Here is a 17,092-nt window from a genome sequence, read left to right on the forward strand (position 1 = left end):
GTTTTGTCAGCAAGTTAGAATTCTTATTTCAGACTTTGTGCAAGTTTTAGATCCATTCAACCCTTGTTTTTAACCAATAGCTATTACTCCTTTGTGACTATCAAACTTACATCTACCTTTGTTTTCTGGTGAAAAAACAGTAACTGTTCACTTCTGATGTGAATTGAATGTGACAAGATGTGATGAGAGCAAATAAAGATCTCATCGAGCACAGGGACGCGTGCCCTGAAAGGGACGGATTGCAGAATATTCCTTCAAACCCAAACAAAATCATTTTCCATCAAAAAACCTCTTCTACATTACCAAAGAATAAAACTGAAATATGAACATGCAATGAGCCAGGTATTAAAAATAAAGAAAAATACAAATAATGTAAAAGTAAATATCTTCTTCATAATGAGAAGAAAAAGAGGCTCAATGAGTTCAGTAAACCTAACTAACAAAAGCAGATTTTAGCTGGCAACTTAAGTTGCTGGTGTGTTTTGCAGAGTTCAGATTCCCAAGGTTGATACAGTGCTCCCTCCCACAACTCTGACATGTATATAAACTCTGAGCTCTCCAAAGCCCGCTGCCAGTTCTCTTCCGGGACAAACTGCAGCGGAGAGACTAAAGATGACTCCTTTCTTAGCCATATTTTCTCTACTCTTGCTGGTTGTTGTTAACCCTGCAAATGCCAATGGTCATTATGACAAGATTTTGGCTCACAGCCGAATCAGGGGCCGAGATCAGGGGTAAGTCAGTGGTTATAAACCTTTTGTTTGCCTTTATTTTAGCTTGTTATGTACAAGTATACATAAAGTTTTTTCTACTTATTACAAAGTAAGAATAAAATGGAAAAATAATTATTTTGTGATATGTGTTTTAAACTTTAAGAATTACTGTCACAATAACCTGTATAATTGCTTTTTATGAAACATTATATAATTTTAATCTAATTAACAACATTAAACAGAGCATTTCTTTATGATTCAGTTTATTTGTGTGTTTATTTTCCTTCCAAAAATCTGGAATGAAGTTTTCAAAATTAAAGAATCTATGGTTAAAGCCTCTCATTATGTAGACAGCTTTGCAATATCTCACATGACATTAGGGAAAATTTTATTTAAATAGTATATGAAAACTAAATAATGGGTAATGTAACCATTTCTCTGAATTTTTGAACACAGCTTTTAAATTTTACATTTTGTAAAATTACAAAAACAATTTATATGTCTTGAAATAAATTTAACTACAATTTAGCATTTTTAGTTATCAATCATAATTTAGTCTCTTAACCAACTACTTATAATTTTTGTAAAGTGGATCTTGGCACGTCTTCCTGTGTCTTAAAGGGATATTCATAATTCCCAAAAGCTCCTTTGCCTAACAGTGCAAATAAGACTTCCATTTCTTTAAGAGAGAAAAACACTTAAAATTCTGGCAGAGAATGTACTTCCATTCAAAGAAATAAATTTTCCTTTGTGCAGCCATATTATTTAAATTAATTTTAGCAGTCTTTTATTTCTGTGATGACTTACCTAAAAAATTGCAGAGTGTACTGTCTGTAGACATAGTAACACTTGTCTATTTTTCTCTCTGATTCTCATTGTTCCAGAGCCCAAAGGCTCCCCAACACCCAAAATGAGCACATGTTTGGTTTTAAAAGGGCCAATGGATTATTTACTATTAAAAGTAGTAAGACACATGAAAACAAAATTATGTTAAATTTAATGCTGCCTTTATATTCCTATTAACTTAACTTTTGGATCACTGGCATTTTACTCTCAGGGATGTATAATTTCTTCTCTCTAGTTGTGCCAATGAGTCAGTAAGATTGGATCAAGAATCAGATTTGTGCAAGACTAGAATCACTTCTTTGAAAGTCAAATCCCCATATTTATGTTTTTCTTTTCTTTTTTTTTCTTTTTCTTTAGCCATTTGATCATTTGATATAGAAAACTCGTCATCACTGGGACATTGACTGTCTTTCTTTCCCTATATCTTTCAGCCCAAATGTCTGTGCCCTTCAACAGATTTTAGGCACCAAAAGGAAATACTTCAGCACTTGTAGGAACTGGTATCAAGGTGCCATCTGTGGAAAGAAAACGTAAGTCTCATCTTTTTCTTAATGTGCCAGTTCCAAAAGCTACATCCTGATCTCTGTGCCTTTCGTTGAGCATATGCTCCATTTTTCTTGAAAATTCTCTCCAAAATTGTGAGCTTTAAAAAAATAAATCACATACATAAATAAAGAAATTACCCCTACATTTCTCCAAATACCTGTGGAACTCTCCTTCCTGAACCTGTGTGTCATGGAAGTCCAAAGGAGGCAAATTGCATGGCAATGTGGTTTGGTATAGAATTAGTGTGAGAGGTTGACTACGTCATTTCTACTCCTGATGTGGCCCTCTTTTCTCTTAGGTAAGACAATTAACCTCTATGCCTCAGTTTTCTCATTATATATAGATATATATCTATATCTATATATATATAGATATATATCTATATATAGATATATATATGTATATATGTGTGTATATATATACGTATATATGTGTGTGTATACATGTGTGTATATACATACACACACACACACACACACACACACACACACACACATATATATATATATATATGTATGCGCCAAAAAAAAACCAAAATGAGCTGAAATAACAGAGTTGTTGAGGAACAAATTAATGTTTGCCTATAGTCATTTGGAAATTATCTAAAGTACTGGAATTTATCTCAGAGTTTTGATCAGAGCTTAAAGTTGGAAAAGATTGAAATTTTATCTCTTCATCTAATCCATTCTATTCCAAAATGCCAGATGCCCAGGAGTCCACAAAGGTGAGAAAGTCCACCACTCTACTTACTGTTTCAATAGCCAAAAAGACAATTACTTTTTAACTTAGCTATATGTTTCACTGATTAACTTAAAATTGGAAAACATTTTTATTACTTGATAGGCATGCTTATTGGTTTAATCTATCAATAAATATTAGTAGAAAAATACGAACCTGGACACACAAATCTCATGTGGTCCATATTCTTCATTTTTAAAATGAAGGAGCTGAGTCACAGAGAGAATTGGTTTCTAGGTCAAAAATAGTAGAGATGTTCTCCCCAGTCAAGAAAATAGCCCCTCCTTGCTTCCTATTAATTTGGACCACACCCTCCGTGAGGGCACCTTGAGAACAAGAGTAGCTCATGGAGGACCTGTTTAGCATGTCATTGTTAACTATCAGTCACCCTAAAAAGGGTGGAAGGATTGGAGCACTGTTAAAAACGTATTCCTAACTTAATATTGGTACAAAAAATAAATATGGAATTAGTTAACCTCTTGCAGTCTTCATTTTCTTTACTGTAAAATGTTGATTTAATACTTATAGAGTTTCTGAAGGTAAACTGAATGGATGAATATGAAATTGCTAAGTAATTAATTGCCAATATCAATTGTCCTTAAATTTTAACTATTTTAAACAAATGGATACATGCTGGTGGGAAAAGGAGTTGTGAGAAGATGCCTGTTTAAAATCCATAAGATTATCTTTATAACTGAACAAGAATCATGTATTCAAGGCATATAACTTTAGGTGGACTGTACCTCCCCATGGTAACCAGATCTAACTCACTTATTGGCTTAACAGAGTTTCAACTGATGTTAAATTTTGACCTGGACATTATTCTTATTAGTTTGCAGACATCTGCTAGACTTGTGAGTCATTCACACATTTACAATTATAAGTCAGTGGTGACAATGATCTTGGCCATGAGGCAGGCCAGGCCCCATCTGGGAACTCGAAGCCTCTGGATTCTCTTCTCTTTGTTCTTTATATTCTTAGTTACCATGAGACATTTTGAAAAGCACACTAACTACGTAAGAAAGGACCTGTTCTCTGAAATATTTAGGGAAAATCTTTATTTCATCCTTCCTGGAAGTTAAGAAGTGCTATATAATCTTACTTTTACCATCCAAATATATTAGAGATGCCAAAGCTTGTACAAAGCATATGCCAAGATTCTTTTTTGCTATCTACTAAAAAATTGTTTTCTGCTTTGAAGTCTGGCTTTTTACCACAAATATAACAATGCCTGCTTTGTTTAATTATATTAGCTTATTCTTCTCAAGTAACTTCTTTTTTCACAACACATTTATATCTGTGCTCTGGGATAAATATAAACGCTAGCTGCTAGTTTTAAATAACCAAATAAATCAATAATATTGATAGGAAGAACGCCTAATTTGCCATCTGTTTGCAGGTGCTAAAGTTTCCGATGACATCTTTAGGATTTTATGTTTCAGTTGATAGAAATATTTGTCTTCTGGTTGAATAGCTGCTTTGGGGAGATGGGGGTAGTAACTGGGCAGGTCTAATGAAAAACATGAGGTTTCCTAGGTTTAAGATATTTCCTAAAATATAATTGATCAAGTAATATAGTATTTTATAGACTTCCTTTAAAGAATGTCAGTGACATTTTCAGTTGGCATTTCCATGAGATTTTAAATACTATTCTGAAAATGAGAATAAATTTCCCACTTTCATATATGTGCATAGCAGCAATTTTTTTTTCTTTATTCTTATTTGTCCTATTGATCATATAGGAACTTTGAATTTTGTATAGAATAAAAGTTCTCCGGAAAAAATTATTTTTCTCTTTTTAAAATATCAACTCAACCATATGGTTCAACTATCAGCTGAATTTGCAATTTACTGTTTTGAAATTCTAATTTATCTGGTGTATTAAAACTCTACATTAAGATTGATCCTTGGTTTATATTAGCATTTGTTACAGAAATTTTTGTTACATTAACATTTTCCTCTTCCATTCACTTTTTTATTTCAAGTAAGTATTTTTAGTCATGGACTATAAAATATGTATCTCATTTTTTGTTGTTTACAATATTTGATAAAGTGAATGTGTAAGTAATTTTTAATTAGTCCCTTGACATTCAAATATTGAAATGTTTATATGGGGATCTATGTAAATAAAATTGTTTCAAGGGCTATATTAGGATTTACATAATGGTTCCCTATTTTTGCATATGTTTCCCATACCAACTAATCTTGAAATTATTTTAAAATAAGAGAACAATTTTAAATTGTCATTTCCCACTTAACTTTGTCTATATCATATTATCTATTGAATATTCTTAAGCCAATATTCTTGCCAGAATATTTTTATCCATATTTTCATATTTTACAAAATAAAAGTGTATGTATATCCATAAACAATATTACATTATGCTCTTAAAATTTACATTAAGAAAATAGACAAATAGGAATCCAACCAAGATCATAAGCAGGACCACAAATCATTGATAAACAATTAATGGACCTGGTTTCAATTTGAAAAGCTTATTTGCTTTTTGTTAACTATATAAGACTATTTCTTACATCATTAAAAGTTATGCTTTTTGGAGATTTGCTTATTGTAATTTTTATCATACTAAGAAAAAGTCTTTTATTGTTATATTGGCAATCTTTCTCCTAAATACATCCAAATTCATTCATGCTTCTTGAATATAATTATCACAGATAATTAACCAGAAAGAAATAATATCTGGATAAGCTAATATATACTTAATTATTAAATTGCAAGGTATTTTGTCCATAAGTAATTATCTTAAGTGGCATAACATGAAATTTATCAGTTAAAAATTACAAACTTATCTGTACTTCCTCTTATAATATCTCTGTATTTCGAATTGTTGTTTTATATATTCCTCTTCATATTTCTATGGAGAGGAAGCAAAGTATTATGTAAAATTTTAATTAAAAATACTACTTATACTAGATCTTGAAGAAGTCCAGAAAGTGTCAAATGGAATTTAATAAAATGAAGATCAGGATGATATTTTTACTAAAGTAAAAAAGTAAATTACATAGATGATTTCAGATTACCATTTTCCCAGAAGAACCAGTAAATTAGCAAGTTACTTTGGATATATCTTTGTTTGCTTAAATTTTCTGGCTTGTTGCCTTAATTAATTATTGCCTGTATATAACTTAACACAGTTTGCTAACTTTGAACAAGGTAGCCTTTTCTTGAATATGTTATTCTAATAACTTGAAACAAACATTTAAATTGTCTTTTCAAACTCTACAAAAATAAAGAAGATTTTAAAGGTTTTCTTTAAAAAAGCGTTATTGTATTTAGCAATGAATGGGATAACTTTTATTGATTGGAATGGATTAATTCATTTCCTGATGTTTCTAGTTTCTAATAACTTTATACAAATAAATATTTTTAACTATTTGTAGTTTATAAAATGATTTCCAAACCATAAGTTTAGATTCACAACTACTATAGGTATTAGAGCTACTATATCCATGTTAAACAGTTGGAAAAACTGAGATTCAACTTTGTTAAATGACTTGCTCAAGGTCAGACATCTACCAAGTAGGAACTTGGGTACCAAACTCCATTGTTTTGGCTCAAGATCCTGGCACTTTTCTACAGTGCCATGAGGCTATAGAGAAAGAGAAAACCAATATAGATCCTTGGTGTTGGAAAAAGAACTGATTTCTGGATTCTAAAAAAATCATGGCAATAGTGATATGTTTCACTATGTTTATGTAAAAATGTATCCTACTTAGGAATTTTAATATTAATTTTCTTCCAATGTACAGGACTGTGTTATATGAATGTTGCCCTGGTTATATGAGAATGGAAGGAATGAAAGGCTGCCCAGCAGGTAAAATCTCAATTACTGAATTAAATGAGGAATTTTTCTTCTGTGAGGAAAAAAGTTTGAGGTAGCTTGTAGAGAAGCCAATTGTGTGTGTGTGTGTGTGTGTGTGTGTGAGAGAGAGAGAGAGAGAGAGAGAGAGAGAGAGAGAGAGAGAGAGAGAGAGAGAGAGATCATGATAAATCCTAGATATACCCCATATTTTGGTGTTAATCTTGAATGTATCATGGTGCTAAAGGATTAAAACATACAGTTCTCATGCACTGAATAATGGACAATACAACAGAAGTTCAGTCATAAATTTAAATTAGTTTAACTTGCCTTCATGAAGAAAACTTCTCTCTACAAAATCCCTTTCTTTGAAGTTGTCTAGAAACATGTAGCTGGCTACTTGGCGAAGTATCATCTTTCCTAATTGAACAGCTCTGGTTTTATAATGTTCTTCATATTGAAAGTTAGTTTCCTATAACTCTGCCAACTAGAGAAAAAAATAGTTCATTTTTTTTCCTCTTTGAAATGGGAGACATTCTGATATTTAGTACCAATCATCACACCCTTCCTCCATCTACCTTGACTTCCCCAACAGAATCTCTTCTCTTACATACCTCCATTTTGGGGCTGCTGAACTTTGGTTAATGTCATAGGTTACCACGTCATATCATTAGCTCATATGGAATTTGCACTCAATTAAACTTGATTTTAGGTCTTGTTTACATGAACCCTATCAAGTCATGTCTTTTTCTAGAATTTTTTTTTTCAACCGAAGCATAGAACTTACATGGAATTTACTATTTAATCTGTTAATTTTGACTCATTTTTCTCACCCTGTTGAGGTCTTTTTAAATCCTGATTTTATAATTTAATATATTAATCATATCACCTAGTATTGTTATAGTCACACATCTAATAATCGTTTCTCCTATGATATTGTCCAAATCAGACAAATTCTCAAATAAGATAGAGTTATAACAAAATAAGTTGGCTGCACCAATATATCAAATAAGATAGAATTAGAACAAAATAGGTTGACATTCATATATTACTTTCTTCTGAAGTTCAAGAAAATTGTTCTAGAAATGTTAAATACTTTGATCTATTTTCCTTCCTGAAATTATGATGAAAGGAAGCAGGTCTACATATTTCTTTTAGGGACCCATATCTATAAAAAGTTATATCCCTATATTTAACATTATTATACTATTTAGGAACTTTAAGCCAACATGAAAGAAAATATTACCTTTGCCATGAAATAATCAGATATTTACTGATAATTATAGTTGAGCTGCTTAACACGGAAATAGATTAAGTGTTAAACCAAAATGATAATTTAAAATTCATTTTCCCTCAAAACAAGGAACATATGAAATAATAGTTTTCAATAATATTTCATTATTTAGTGCTCAAAAGGCAACTTTCATATAAAATTGGTGACTCATAGAATTTTATTATTAAAATTATCAGCTCACTGTATTGGGAAACTTAGTGTAAAGTTCAAATGATTGTGAAATAGTATTCTTGACATAAAATCCTAACTACTTATTCTTTTCTTTGCTATTTCAGTTATGCCTATTGACCATGTTTACGGTACTCTGGGCATTGTGGGAGCCACCACAACGCAGCGCTATTCTGATGTCTCAAAACTGAGGGAAGAGATAGAAGGAAAGGGATCATTCACTTACTTTGCACCGAGCAATGAGGCGTGGGACAACTTGGATCCTGTAATTCATTATTTTTATTAATATAACTATTTTTGCTGTTATTTTTATTGTGTTTTAATTGCTTTATTAACTTGGAAATAAATGGAAATTTTACCTTCCTATTATACATATATGAAGATAAAAGGATAAGTTATTGAGGGCAAGGAGTAAATCAGTTTAATATGTCCATAAATGAAATTACTTTCCAGCAGGTTCATAGCCTAATAAAGAAAAGGCAAACCAAGAATGGACTGAATAAGCACTTATCATTATTCTATTTTATTCCTTGCCTCCTTCCTTTTTGGTAGTGAGAAAATGTATGTAATTTTAAATGACATATCTAATAGAAAGGTATGTTAAGAAGCCTCGTGGAATTTAACATTTATTATGAGCTATATTTCATAGAGATAATTATTATTTTAATTATATGTAAATATATATGGCTGTTCAGAAACTGACAGATTTATAAACATGTGTGTGCACATTTAAATGAAGTGTTGTAAAACTGCATTTCATTATCAGATTTTTGTGCATTGTTTGATTTACAACGCACTACATTATGACTCATTGTCCAAATCTGTAAAACTGGTGTAGAAATATATTCCTACCTTCTACTTGATAAGAAGATGAATTAATAATTACTACTAGAGTCAAATAATATTTAGTAAAACTTAGGTAGATTCCTCTAGATATGACCTTGGGACATTTACTGTGTCGTTGTTAGTTGCTTGCATTGTAGAACATACTCTCTCTCTTCTGGTTACCTTTGACCACATCTCTAACCATCTTTCTGCTTTCTTTTCCTGACTCCCCTTCCTCCTTGCCTTAAGAATGAGTCTTATTAAAGTCTCTGCAGAAGTAGACTTTGCTCTTTTTATGCACTTCTGACAGCTTCAGCTATCACTGCAGTGCAGGTAACCATGAAATCTGTGTTTCTTGTACTTGGTGCCTTTGGAAATCCAGGAGACTATTTATTTCTAACATCTATCTTAATATTTCTCCTTGGATACGCCATCTGTATTTTTCAACAAAAAAATATCTAAAATATATGACGCTCTTTTATCCCCATAAACAAACAATTGCCTTTCAGCTGCCTATGTTTCCATAATTGGCAGTGGTAATCTCGGTGTTCAGACTTGAAAACTGTGAGTCATCCTCACCACTGCTCTCTCCAATGCTTACAACCTGCTACTGTTAGTCACCCATATCCCATGTTTCATCCTCTTAATACCCTCGTTTCTACTACGCATTACCACCATATCAACATTCTCAAAGTCCAGTCTAATTATTATGTTCCAATGCCACAAAATTTTCAGTGGCTTCCCATTGCCAGTTTAATTTATGCTTTACTCGAGTATTAAAGTCTTACATGTTATTGTCCCACATACTTTTCTAAATTTCTTTCTTAATATTACCTGAGAAACATAGAAGTATATAGTAACTACACTGGACAATTTCTGCCCTCCCAGTATTCATCCTGTGTCAGCGATTGGACTTAGAATGATCATTACGCCATTCTTATCCTATCTACCCTGGAAGGCCTATCTCCATACCTTGAATAGCTGGCTTTCTTCATTTGACCTCTGAAAACATTTTTTCCTCCTTCTGCCCTTTATCTTACTCTGTTTATTTTTATATGCTGTTACATGATAAGGATCTTAAAGGCAGAAACTTCACCTTACTTACTATTGTATTTCCCATAGAACCATGTACAGTATGATAGAATACATGGTATTGGATAAATAAAAGGGTGCAGAATGGTTGAATTCTTAAATTCGTTTTTGAGTAAACATAAAATCCTTGTTTAAATTCAAATGTGTACAGATATAGTGTTTTTTGTTTTGTTTACAACTCAAACGAATTTAAATATCTGATAATTTTCATTTTACCTTAAATCTTTATATCAAGATTATCTCTTTGTCAATTATTCATTTAAAAAATTCACTTTGACTCCAAAAATGCCCAAGCCTTCAGAACCTTTAACTGAGTACCAGAATTTACAGAATTCCTTAATCAATTAAAATAATATAATATTAAGTCATTTATGTCAATTGGTTTGCCCAGCTGGACAATGCAATCAGAAAATACTTAGAAGAGAAATAGGATAATTATAAGAACATTAATAATGAACTGCAATAAAATACACTTGTATCATTATGATTTATTCTAGGATATCCGTAGAGGTTTGGAGAGCAATGTAAATGTCGAATTATTGAATGCTTTGCATAGCCACATGGTTAATAAGAGAATGTTAACCAAGGACTTAAAAAATGGCATGATCGTTCCTTCGATGTACAACAATTTGGGGCTTTTCATTAACCATTATCCTAATGGGGTAAGTTTCATTACTAAGCAGTACATTTATGAGTAATTTTTCTGTATACGGTTCACAGCAATAACAAAAATTAATGAATATAAGTGCAATATCAAGACTTTCCCCCACATTTAGGGCATGTAAATTTCTGATTCAGAGACTGATTTTTACCAAAGAGTGATTGTGAGGAAGAAATTAAATTGACAGTTCATTGATAGTAGACTTCAATGTTCTAAAAAAGCACATTTTATTAGTTGATGTGTTTGAAAAAAATAATAAATAAGAATTTATCAGAGAATTTGTCAAAGAATAATCAGAGAATAAGTATTATTTTATTCACCCTCTGGCTACTATACTTATTTAGGTTCTTGTGTATTTAGATAAGAGTCTTTGTGCGAAACTTAAAAGTTCATAGGGATCTTTCAATAGTCAAATTTCCAGGGACTAAAAGGCCCACCGATAAGGCAATATTTACGAAATTACTATAATAGGACTTGTTATATTTATGCAATAATTATCTGTTTTTTCCTCTCAGAATTTATTTTAGGACTATTTAGACTTCTTTATATAATTCATTGATCTACATTGGAAATATTTGATTACTATATCTATACAAGAAAGATAAGAATAAAAGCAATAATTCAAATCAAAAAACACTTTAGCCTTATATTTCATGATATGTTCAGTGTAACTGAACTTGGGTTCTTTACTAGCTCTGTTTTCCCTTATTTTTTTTTTTTAGACATAGCAATATGTAACTCTTCATTCTCAGTGTTTATATCAGAATGTCAGTTCCTTCACTGTTACTTTTACTAGTATAAATAAAAAATAGGGAAAAGGCTTGCTGTCTCAGTGGTCAATGGATAGTCCTGATTTCTGTACTTTGATTTTTCCAAATAATTATAGGTTGTCACTGTTAATTGTGCTCGAATCATCCATGGGAACCAGATTGCGACAAATGGTGTTGTACACGTCATTGACCGTGTTCTTACACAAATTGGTACCTCAATTCAAGACTTCATCGAAGCAGAAGATGATCTCTCATCTTTTAGGGTAAATACCAAGAAGTAACAATAGATTGTCTGGAATCATTGAAATTTCTTCCTTTTCTCTGTCAGAATCTAAAAATAATTTTTAAAATGCTGTTAAATCTGGAAGAAATATAACAAATATATTTCTTGAACTGAAAAGATTTTCATATTACACAGAAGAAATCATCTCCTAGTATGAAATAATACTACTTATGTGGATGATATAAATACAGAGTGGTAATTTATGAGACTGTAATATATCTAGTGCATTTAGAATGTGTCCATTTCAGTTATTATATGTATGGCTGGCAACATTTTCATTCTTACAAACATAGTTTGAGGAAAGTTGGAAAGGACATAGTTGGTGTGCCAAAAAATAATGTCTTAAAGATCATGGTTTTCTGTAGAATGAGCTTCTTCATGTCAGCCTAAGCTAAGTGTGTTGTAATTTTCTTTTGAATTTGCTAAGCACAAGCTTCTGAAAAGCATGTTTATGTTTCAGGCAGCTGCCATCACATCTGATATATTGGAAGCCCTTGGAAGAGATGGTCACTTCACACTCTTTGCTCCCACCAATGAGGCTTTTGAGAAACTTCCACGAGGTGTCCTAGAAAGGATCATGGGAGATAAAGTGGCTTCTGAAGGTACAAAAATGTCTTCCTCTATGAGAAGCCTCCCAGAATTCCAAGAAGAAAAAGAAATGAAAAAGAGATTATCATGCCAATGTTATCAGCTTTGATAAGTAAAGACAAATAAAACATTTTTTGAGGTGGACGATAAAAATCTTAAAAATCAAAGTCCTTGAAAGAGCATGCAGAGTAATTAATTAACTTAATAATTAATTAAAGTAATTAAAATAATAAGAATATCCTAAAGACCACATTTTTGTATTGCTTTCAAGTAAATAAGTAGCAACATTAAAAAGGATTAGCAAGTGTCGAAAAGAAATATAAGATCAAATTTTAATATTGTATACATATTATGCTCTTAATTCTAAATTTATGCTAAAAGATATAATTGAGTTAAGAAAATTTCATAGATCTCTTGGACCATTACTTACTGATACACAGAATTTTTCAAATAGATTTTAATTGTGACTAGTACATTTCACTTACTCTGGCTATGCCAAAATACATTTAACCAATTTGAGAAATTTTGAGGAAGTAGATATCAATAAAATATAGTTCACGCATAGATTCCTTCAAGAAATCATCTATAGTTTTGCTACTTTCTAGATGTTGTTGCCTATAGTTGGGTATAGTTTGTCTACTTTCTAAATGTTGGGAATTATTTGTCTTACTTCGGCCTCTATTGAACTCTTTACAAATTATGTACAGCTATTCTATTAAGAGTGACTATTGCAAGATACTGCTTGGGTGTTTTGGAACAGGTAGCACTGCACGAATAACTTTACAGGCCTTCTGAGTGAAACAGTTTTTTTGCTTTCACATCAGAAATTACTTCCTTTTGACAGCGGGAACTTGATCTCTAACATTATTTAGTACTACACAAATCATTTCATGAAATTGATCTTCTCTTCTACTTCCTACCACGCTAAGCTTTTTTGATTATATAGTTGATGAAAAAAAAAACATTCTATAACTTAAACAGTATTTAAAAACCTTCAGTCAATCCTTAGGTCTTACATATGCATTGTATTTATTGGGAATACTTAGTTCCATAGTGAAACACATCTTAAGTGTCAAATGCTCTTTCTCTTGATCTAAATGCATGTTCTTTTTATTTTGTTTTCCAGCTCTCATGAAGTTCCACATTTTAAACACTCTCCAGTGTTCTGAGGCTATTATGGGAGGAGCAGTCTTTGAGACTTTGGAAGGAAACACAATTGAGATAGGATGTGATGGTGATAGCATAACAGTAAATGGAATCAAAATGGTGAACAAAAAAGATATTGTGACAAATAATGGTGTCATCCATTTGATTGATCAGGTCCTAATTCCTGATTCTGGTGAGCAACAGTTTCATATTCTTTTACTTACTATTGTTTATGAATTATGATGCCTCAGGAGTAAGTCCATGAAAAATGAGTATGTAGTATAAGGAATAGTATGTGATGACTGCTAACTAGGTAGCCTGCGTAGTCCTGGGCATTCCATGCAAGGAACCTTGGTTTTCTAGTGTTTCTAACACTTAATATTTATAAAGGTTCTCACAGTGCCAAAGTTTTCTGGAAAACACAAGGCATGATAGAACCAAAGGGTCAGCTTTAAATAAACGAAAGAGCTATGGCTCTCACAAAAGTAGAGTCAAGAGATGAGCAATAGAGAATCAAAGAAAATGAAAAGTAAGAAGACAAAGATATTTTCCTTCTGAAACATTTTGTGGTTATCAAACCCAAAAAAGGGAAGTTGAAATTCTTACTCGGGCAAGGCAGAATGTCTCATCACATTGTCAGTGCAGCAAATAGCTTATAGAAAACAGCCAAGAATTGATTTACTAATTTCATGATGATGATAATAACAATGATGACATTTGGGGAATGGTGATGGTTTATTTTACAGCCAAACAAGTTATTGAGCTGGCTGGAAATCAGCAAACCACTTTCACAGACCTCGTGGCCCAATTAGGTTTGGCATCCACTCTGAGGCCAGATGGAGAGTACACTTTGCTGGCCCCTGTGAATAACGCATTTTCTGGTATGTACTGGACACTGTCATTCCTGTTCTCCACACTCCCTCTACATGCATACCTTTTTTCACCATAATTGTTTGCAATAAGAAGTAATAGATATTTTACAAGGTATTTATTAGTTTCTGCATTGGCGACACATATAGTGTGTGTATGTAGTACTATGTAGTCACTTTTAAAATGCTTTTCAAAACATTTCATAATAATAGATAATAGACTATAGGGAGTGAAAGTTTTTGATGAGAGGTATTCAATTATTCTCTGAATATAACCATATTTCCAGCACACAGAATTGATATTAAGAAAAATAAATTTGATTTTCTTATTTAACACATCTTATTTAATATGTTAATTTATAAACAAATAAAAACAAGAGACTATTATTCACTTCCATAAATGATGTGAACTATTATTAGTATTTTTCCTAGTAACTACTATTCACCGGCAGTGTTTACATTAATGCAATCTGCCACTTTTACCAGAAATGTGATTCACAGAGACCTATTTAAATTGTTAGGCCCAATTCAGTAATTAAAAAAACAAATAAGCATCATTTTTTTTTTTACATTTTTCCAAATACCAAATTGTGACGTAGAGATTATTAATAAAAATTCAAATTCCTAGAAATGCCATTTTTCCTCTTTGTAATAACAATGTCCATATGTGTTGTCATTAACCCATCTTTAACAGGTTGTGTGCTTTGGTTTTCTGTTCAGTTATAAAGATAAATTAACAAATGATTCATCAGTAGTCTTTCATGTGACTAATGGGTATCTAATTCTCAGAAAATATCTTGACCAGCATTACAGTTGAACTTTTGCCAATGACCACATAAAACTATGTAGCCCTCACAGAAATGAAACTCACTGTTTGGACTGCTTGGAGTCATGTTATAGTCACTTGATAGAAGAGTTCATAGAGCTTCTGCTGGTACATGGAATTCATTGCCTTGAGCATTTAGTTGAGTCCTATATTATATGAGTGTAGACTCCACAATATCAATAGTATTAGGAATTATCCATTTTCATAATTTTCTCTTACCAGGAGAAACTTTAATGCTTTCTAAATAAAATCATCTTTTTTTCTTTTAAACTGTATTTATAGAAGATACTCTGAGCATGGATCAGCGCCTTCTTAAATTAATTCTGCAGAATCACATATTGAAAGTAAAAGTTGGCCTTAATGAGCTTTACAACGGACAAAAACTTGAGACCATTGGAGGCAAACAGCTCAGAGTCTTCGTGTATCGTACAGTAAGTGAACCAGAATAATTAAAATATTCACATTGGCTTAAATGTCAAATGACATGCCCTTATCAAAGAATGGTGTTACAACAAATGTTCCTCAGAATTTTATCATGCGATTTTAATAATAAATATGCATAGGAAGACCAGAAACTGAGTAATGTGTGAAATGACTAAGAAAATTACACAAAAAGTGCTATGTATTAATAATTCAGAAGATTTGCATTTGTTTCATTATAAATAATTTTATGTTCTAAAGCATTAATTATTTCAATTAACGAAGTTACTCAAACTCCTCTAAAATAAGCTTTTTTTAAATGTAAGTATAGTTGATATGCAAATTTGTTTCAGGTGTACAATATAGTGTTTCAACATTTATATACCTTGCAGTGTGATTGCTGCACTAAGTCTAGTAATCACCTGTCACCTTGCAAACATACCACAATATTATTGACTATATTCCCCAACCCTTTTTGTACTCATCCCCCCTCTGGAAACTATCAGTTTGATCTACGTTTCTAAGTGTCTGTTTTTGTTTTATATTCCACATATAAAAACTATATGGTATTTGTCTTTGTCTGACTTATTTCATTTAGCATAATACCCTCTAGGTCCATCCAGGTTGTCAACAATGGCAAGATTTCATTCTTTTTATTGCTGAGTATTATTACATTGTATGTATATACCACATCTTATTCATCCATTCACCTATTGATGGGCACCTAAGTTGCTTTCATATCCTGGATATTGTAAATAATGCTGCAATGAACTAGGATGCATATATCTTTACAAATTAGTGTTTTGGATTTCTTCAGGTAAATACCCAGAAGTGGTACTTCTAGGTGATATGGTAGTTCTGTTTTTAATTTTTTGAGGATATTTCATACTGTTTTCCATAGTGGCTGCAGTAATTTGCAGTCCCATTAAGAGTGCACAAGGGTTCTCTTTTCTCCACATCCTCACCAATACATGTTATTAGTTGACTGGAGTGAGGTGATATCTCATTGTGGTTTTGATTTGCATTTCTCTAATGATTAGTGATGTTGAGCATCTTTTCATATGTCTGTTGGCCATCTGTATGTCGATGTATAGCATCCTTTACTGTTTACAAGATAATTAGGTAATTTTTATATAGAATCAAATATGTAGGATGATCTTTTACTGTAAGATCACGATTCAGCTACTGAATCTCTTTTGAATGACTTTCAAGGTAAACTTTTCTAGACACGTAAAAATTCTGAACTCTATAAAATGATTCTAATGTAATTATCTAAAGAAAAATTTCTAGAAAATATTGCTTATCAAAATTACAATGCGACTAGTGGTGCTGTTCACTTTATGACTGGGCAACACGTGTGGCTGTAGCTAAAATATTTCACAGGAAGTTAAGTATTGCTTAGAACTGAATGTGACACCCATCAGCTGCTCATCAGTTTCATAATTCCAAGACACATATTTTAAAGGTGCAGAATATGGGTCCACTCTAA

General features: G+C 31.8%; 1 protein-coding gene across 8 annotated transcripts in view; it reads left to right on the top strand.

The window, feature by feature from the left end:
• Positions 1 to 493: 493 nt before the first annotated feature.
• Positions 494 to 17,092, top strand: part of POSTN (periostin) — a 34,872-nt gene continuing 18,273 nt past the window's right edge. For 7 of the 8 annotated variants that reach the window (XM_033104890.1, XM_033104892.1, XM_033104891.1 and 4 more), the window contains exons 1-10: positions 573 to 731; positions 1,988 to 2,086; positions 6,612 to 6,676; positions 8,231 to 8,388; positions 10,538 to 10,702; positions 11,588 to 11,734; positions 12,215 to 12,356; positions 13,469 to 13,681; positions 14,235 to 14,369; positions 15,466 to 15,614. In XM_033104890.1, coding sequence (XP_032960781.1) covers positions 613 to 731; positions 1,988 to 2,086; positions 6,612 to 6,676; positions 8,231 to 8,388; positions 10,538 to 10,702; positions 11,588 to 11,734; positions 12,215 to 12,356; positions 13,469 to 13,681; positions 14,235 to 14,369; positions 15,466 to 15,614 — 1,392 coding nt within the window. In that variant the 5' untranslated portion in view covers positions 573 to 612. Of the gene's footprint in view, positions 732 to 1,987; positions 2,087 to 6,611; positions 6,677 to 8,230; positions 8,389 to 10,537; positions 10,703 to 11,587; positions 11,735 to 12,214; positions 12,357 to 13,468; positions 13,682 to 14,234; positions 14,370 to 15,465; positions 15,615 to 17,092 lie in introns of all 8 variants that reach the window. The other variant, XM_033104894.1, reaches the window with a different exon arrangement.

Source organism: Rhinolophus ferrumequinum, chromosome 4, assembly GCF_004115265.2.
Source record: "Rhinolophus ferrumequinum isolate MPI-CBG mRhiFer1 chromosome 4, mRhiFer1_v1.p, whole genome shotgun sequence".
NCBI classification, from domain to species: Eukaryota; Metazoa; Chordata; class Mammalia; order Chiroptera; family Rhinolophidae; genus Rhinolophus; species Rhinolophus ferrumequinum.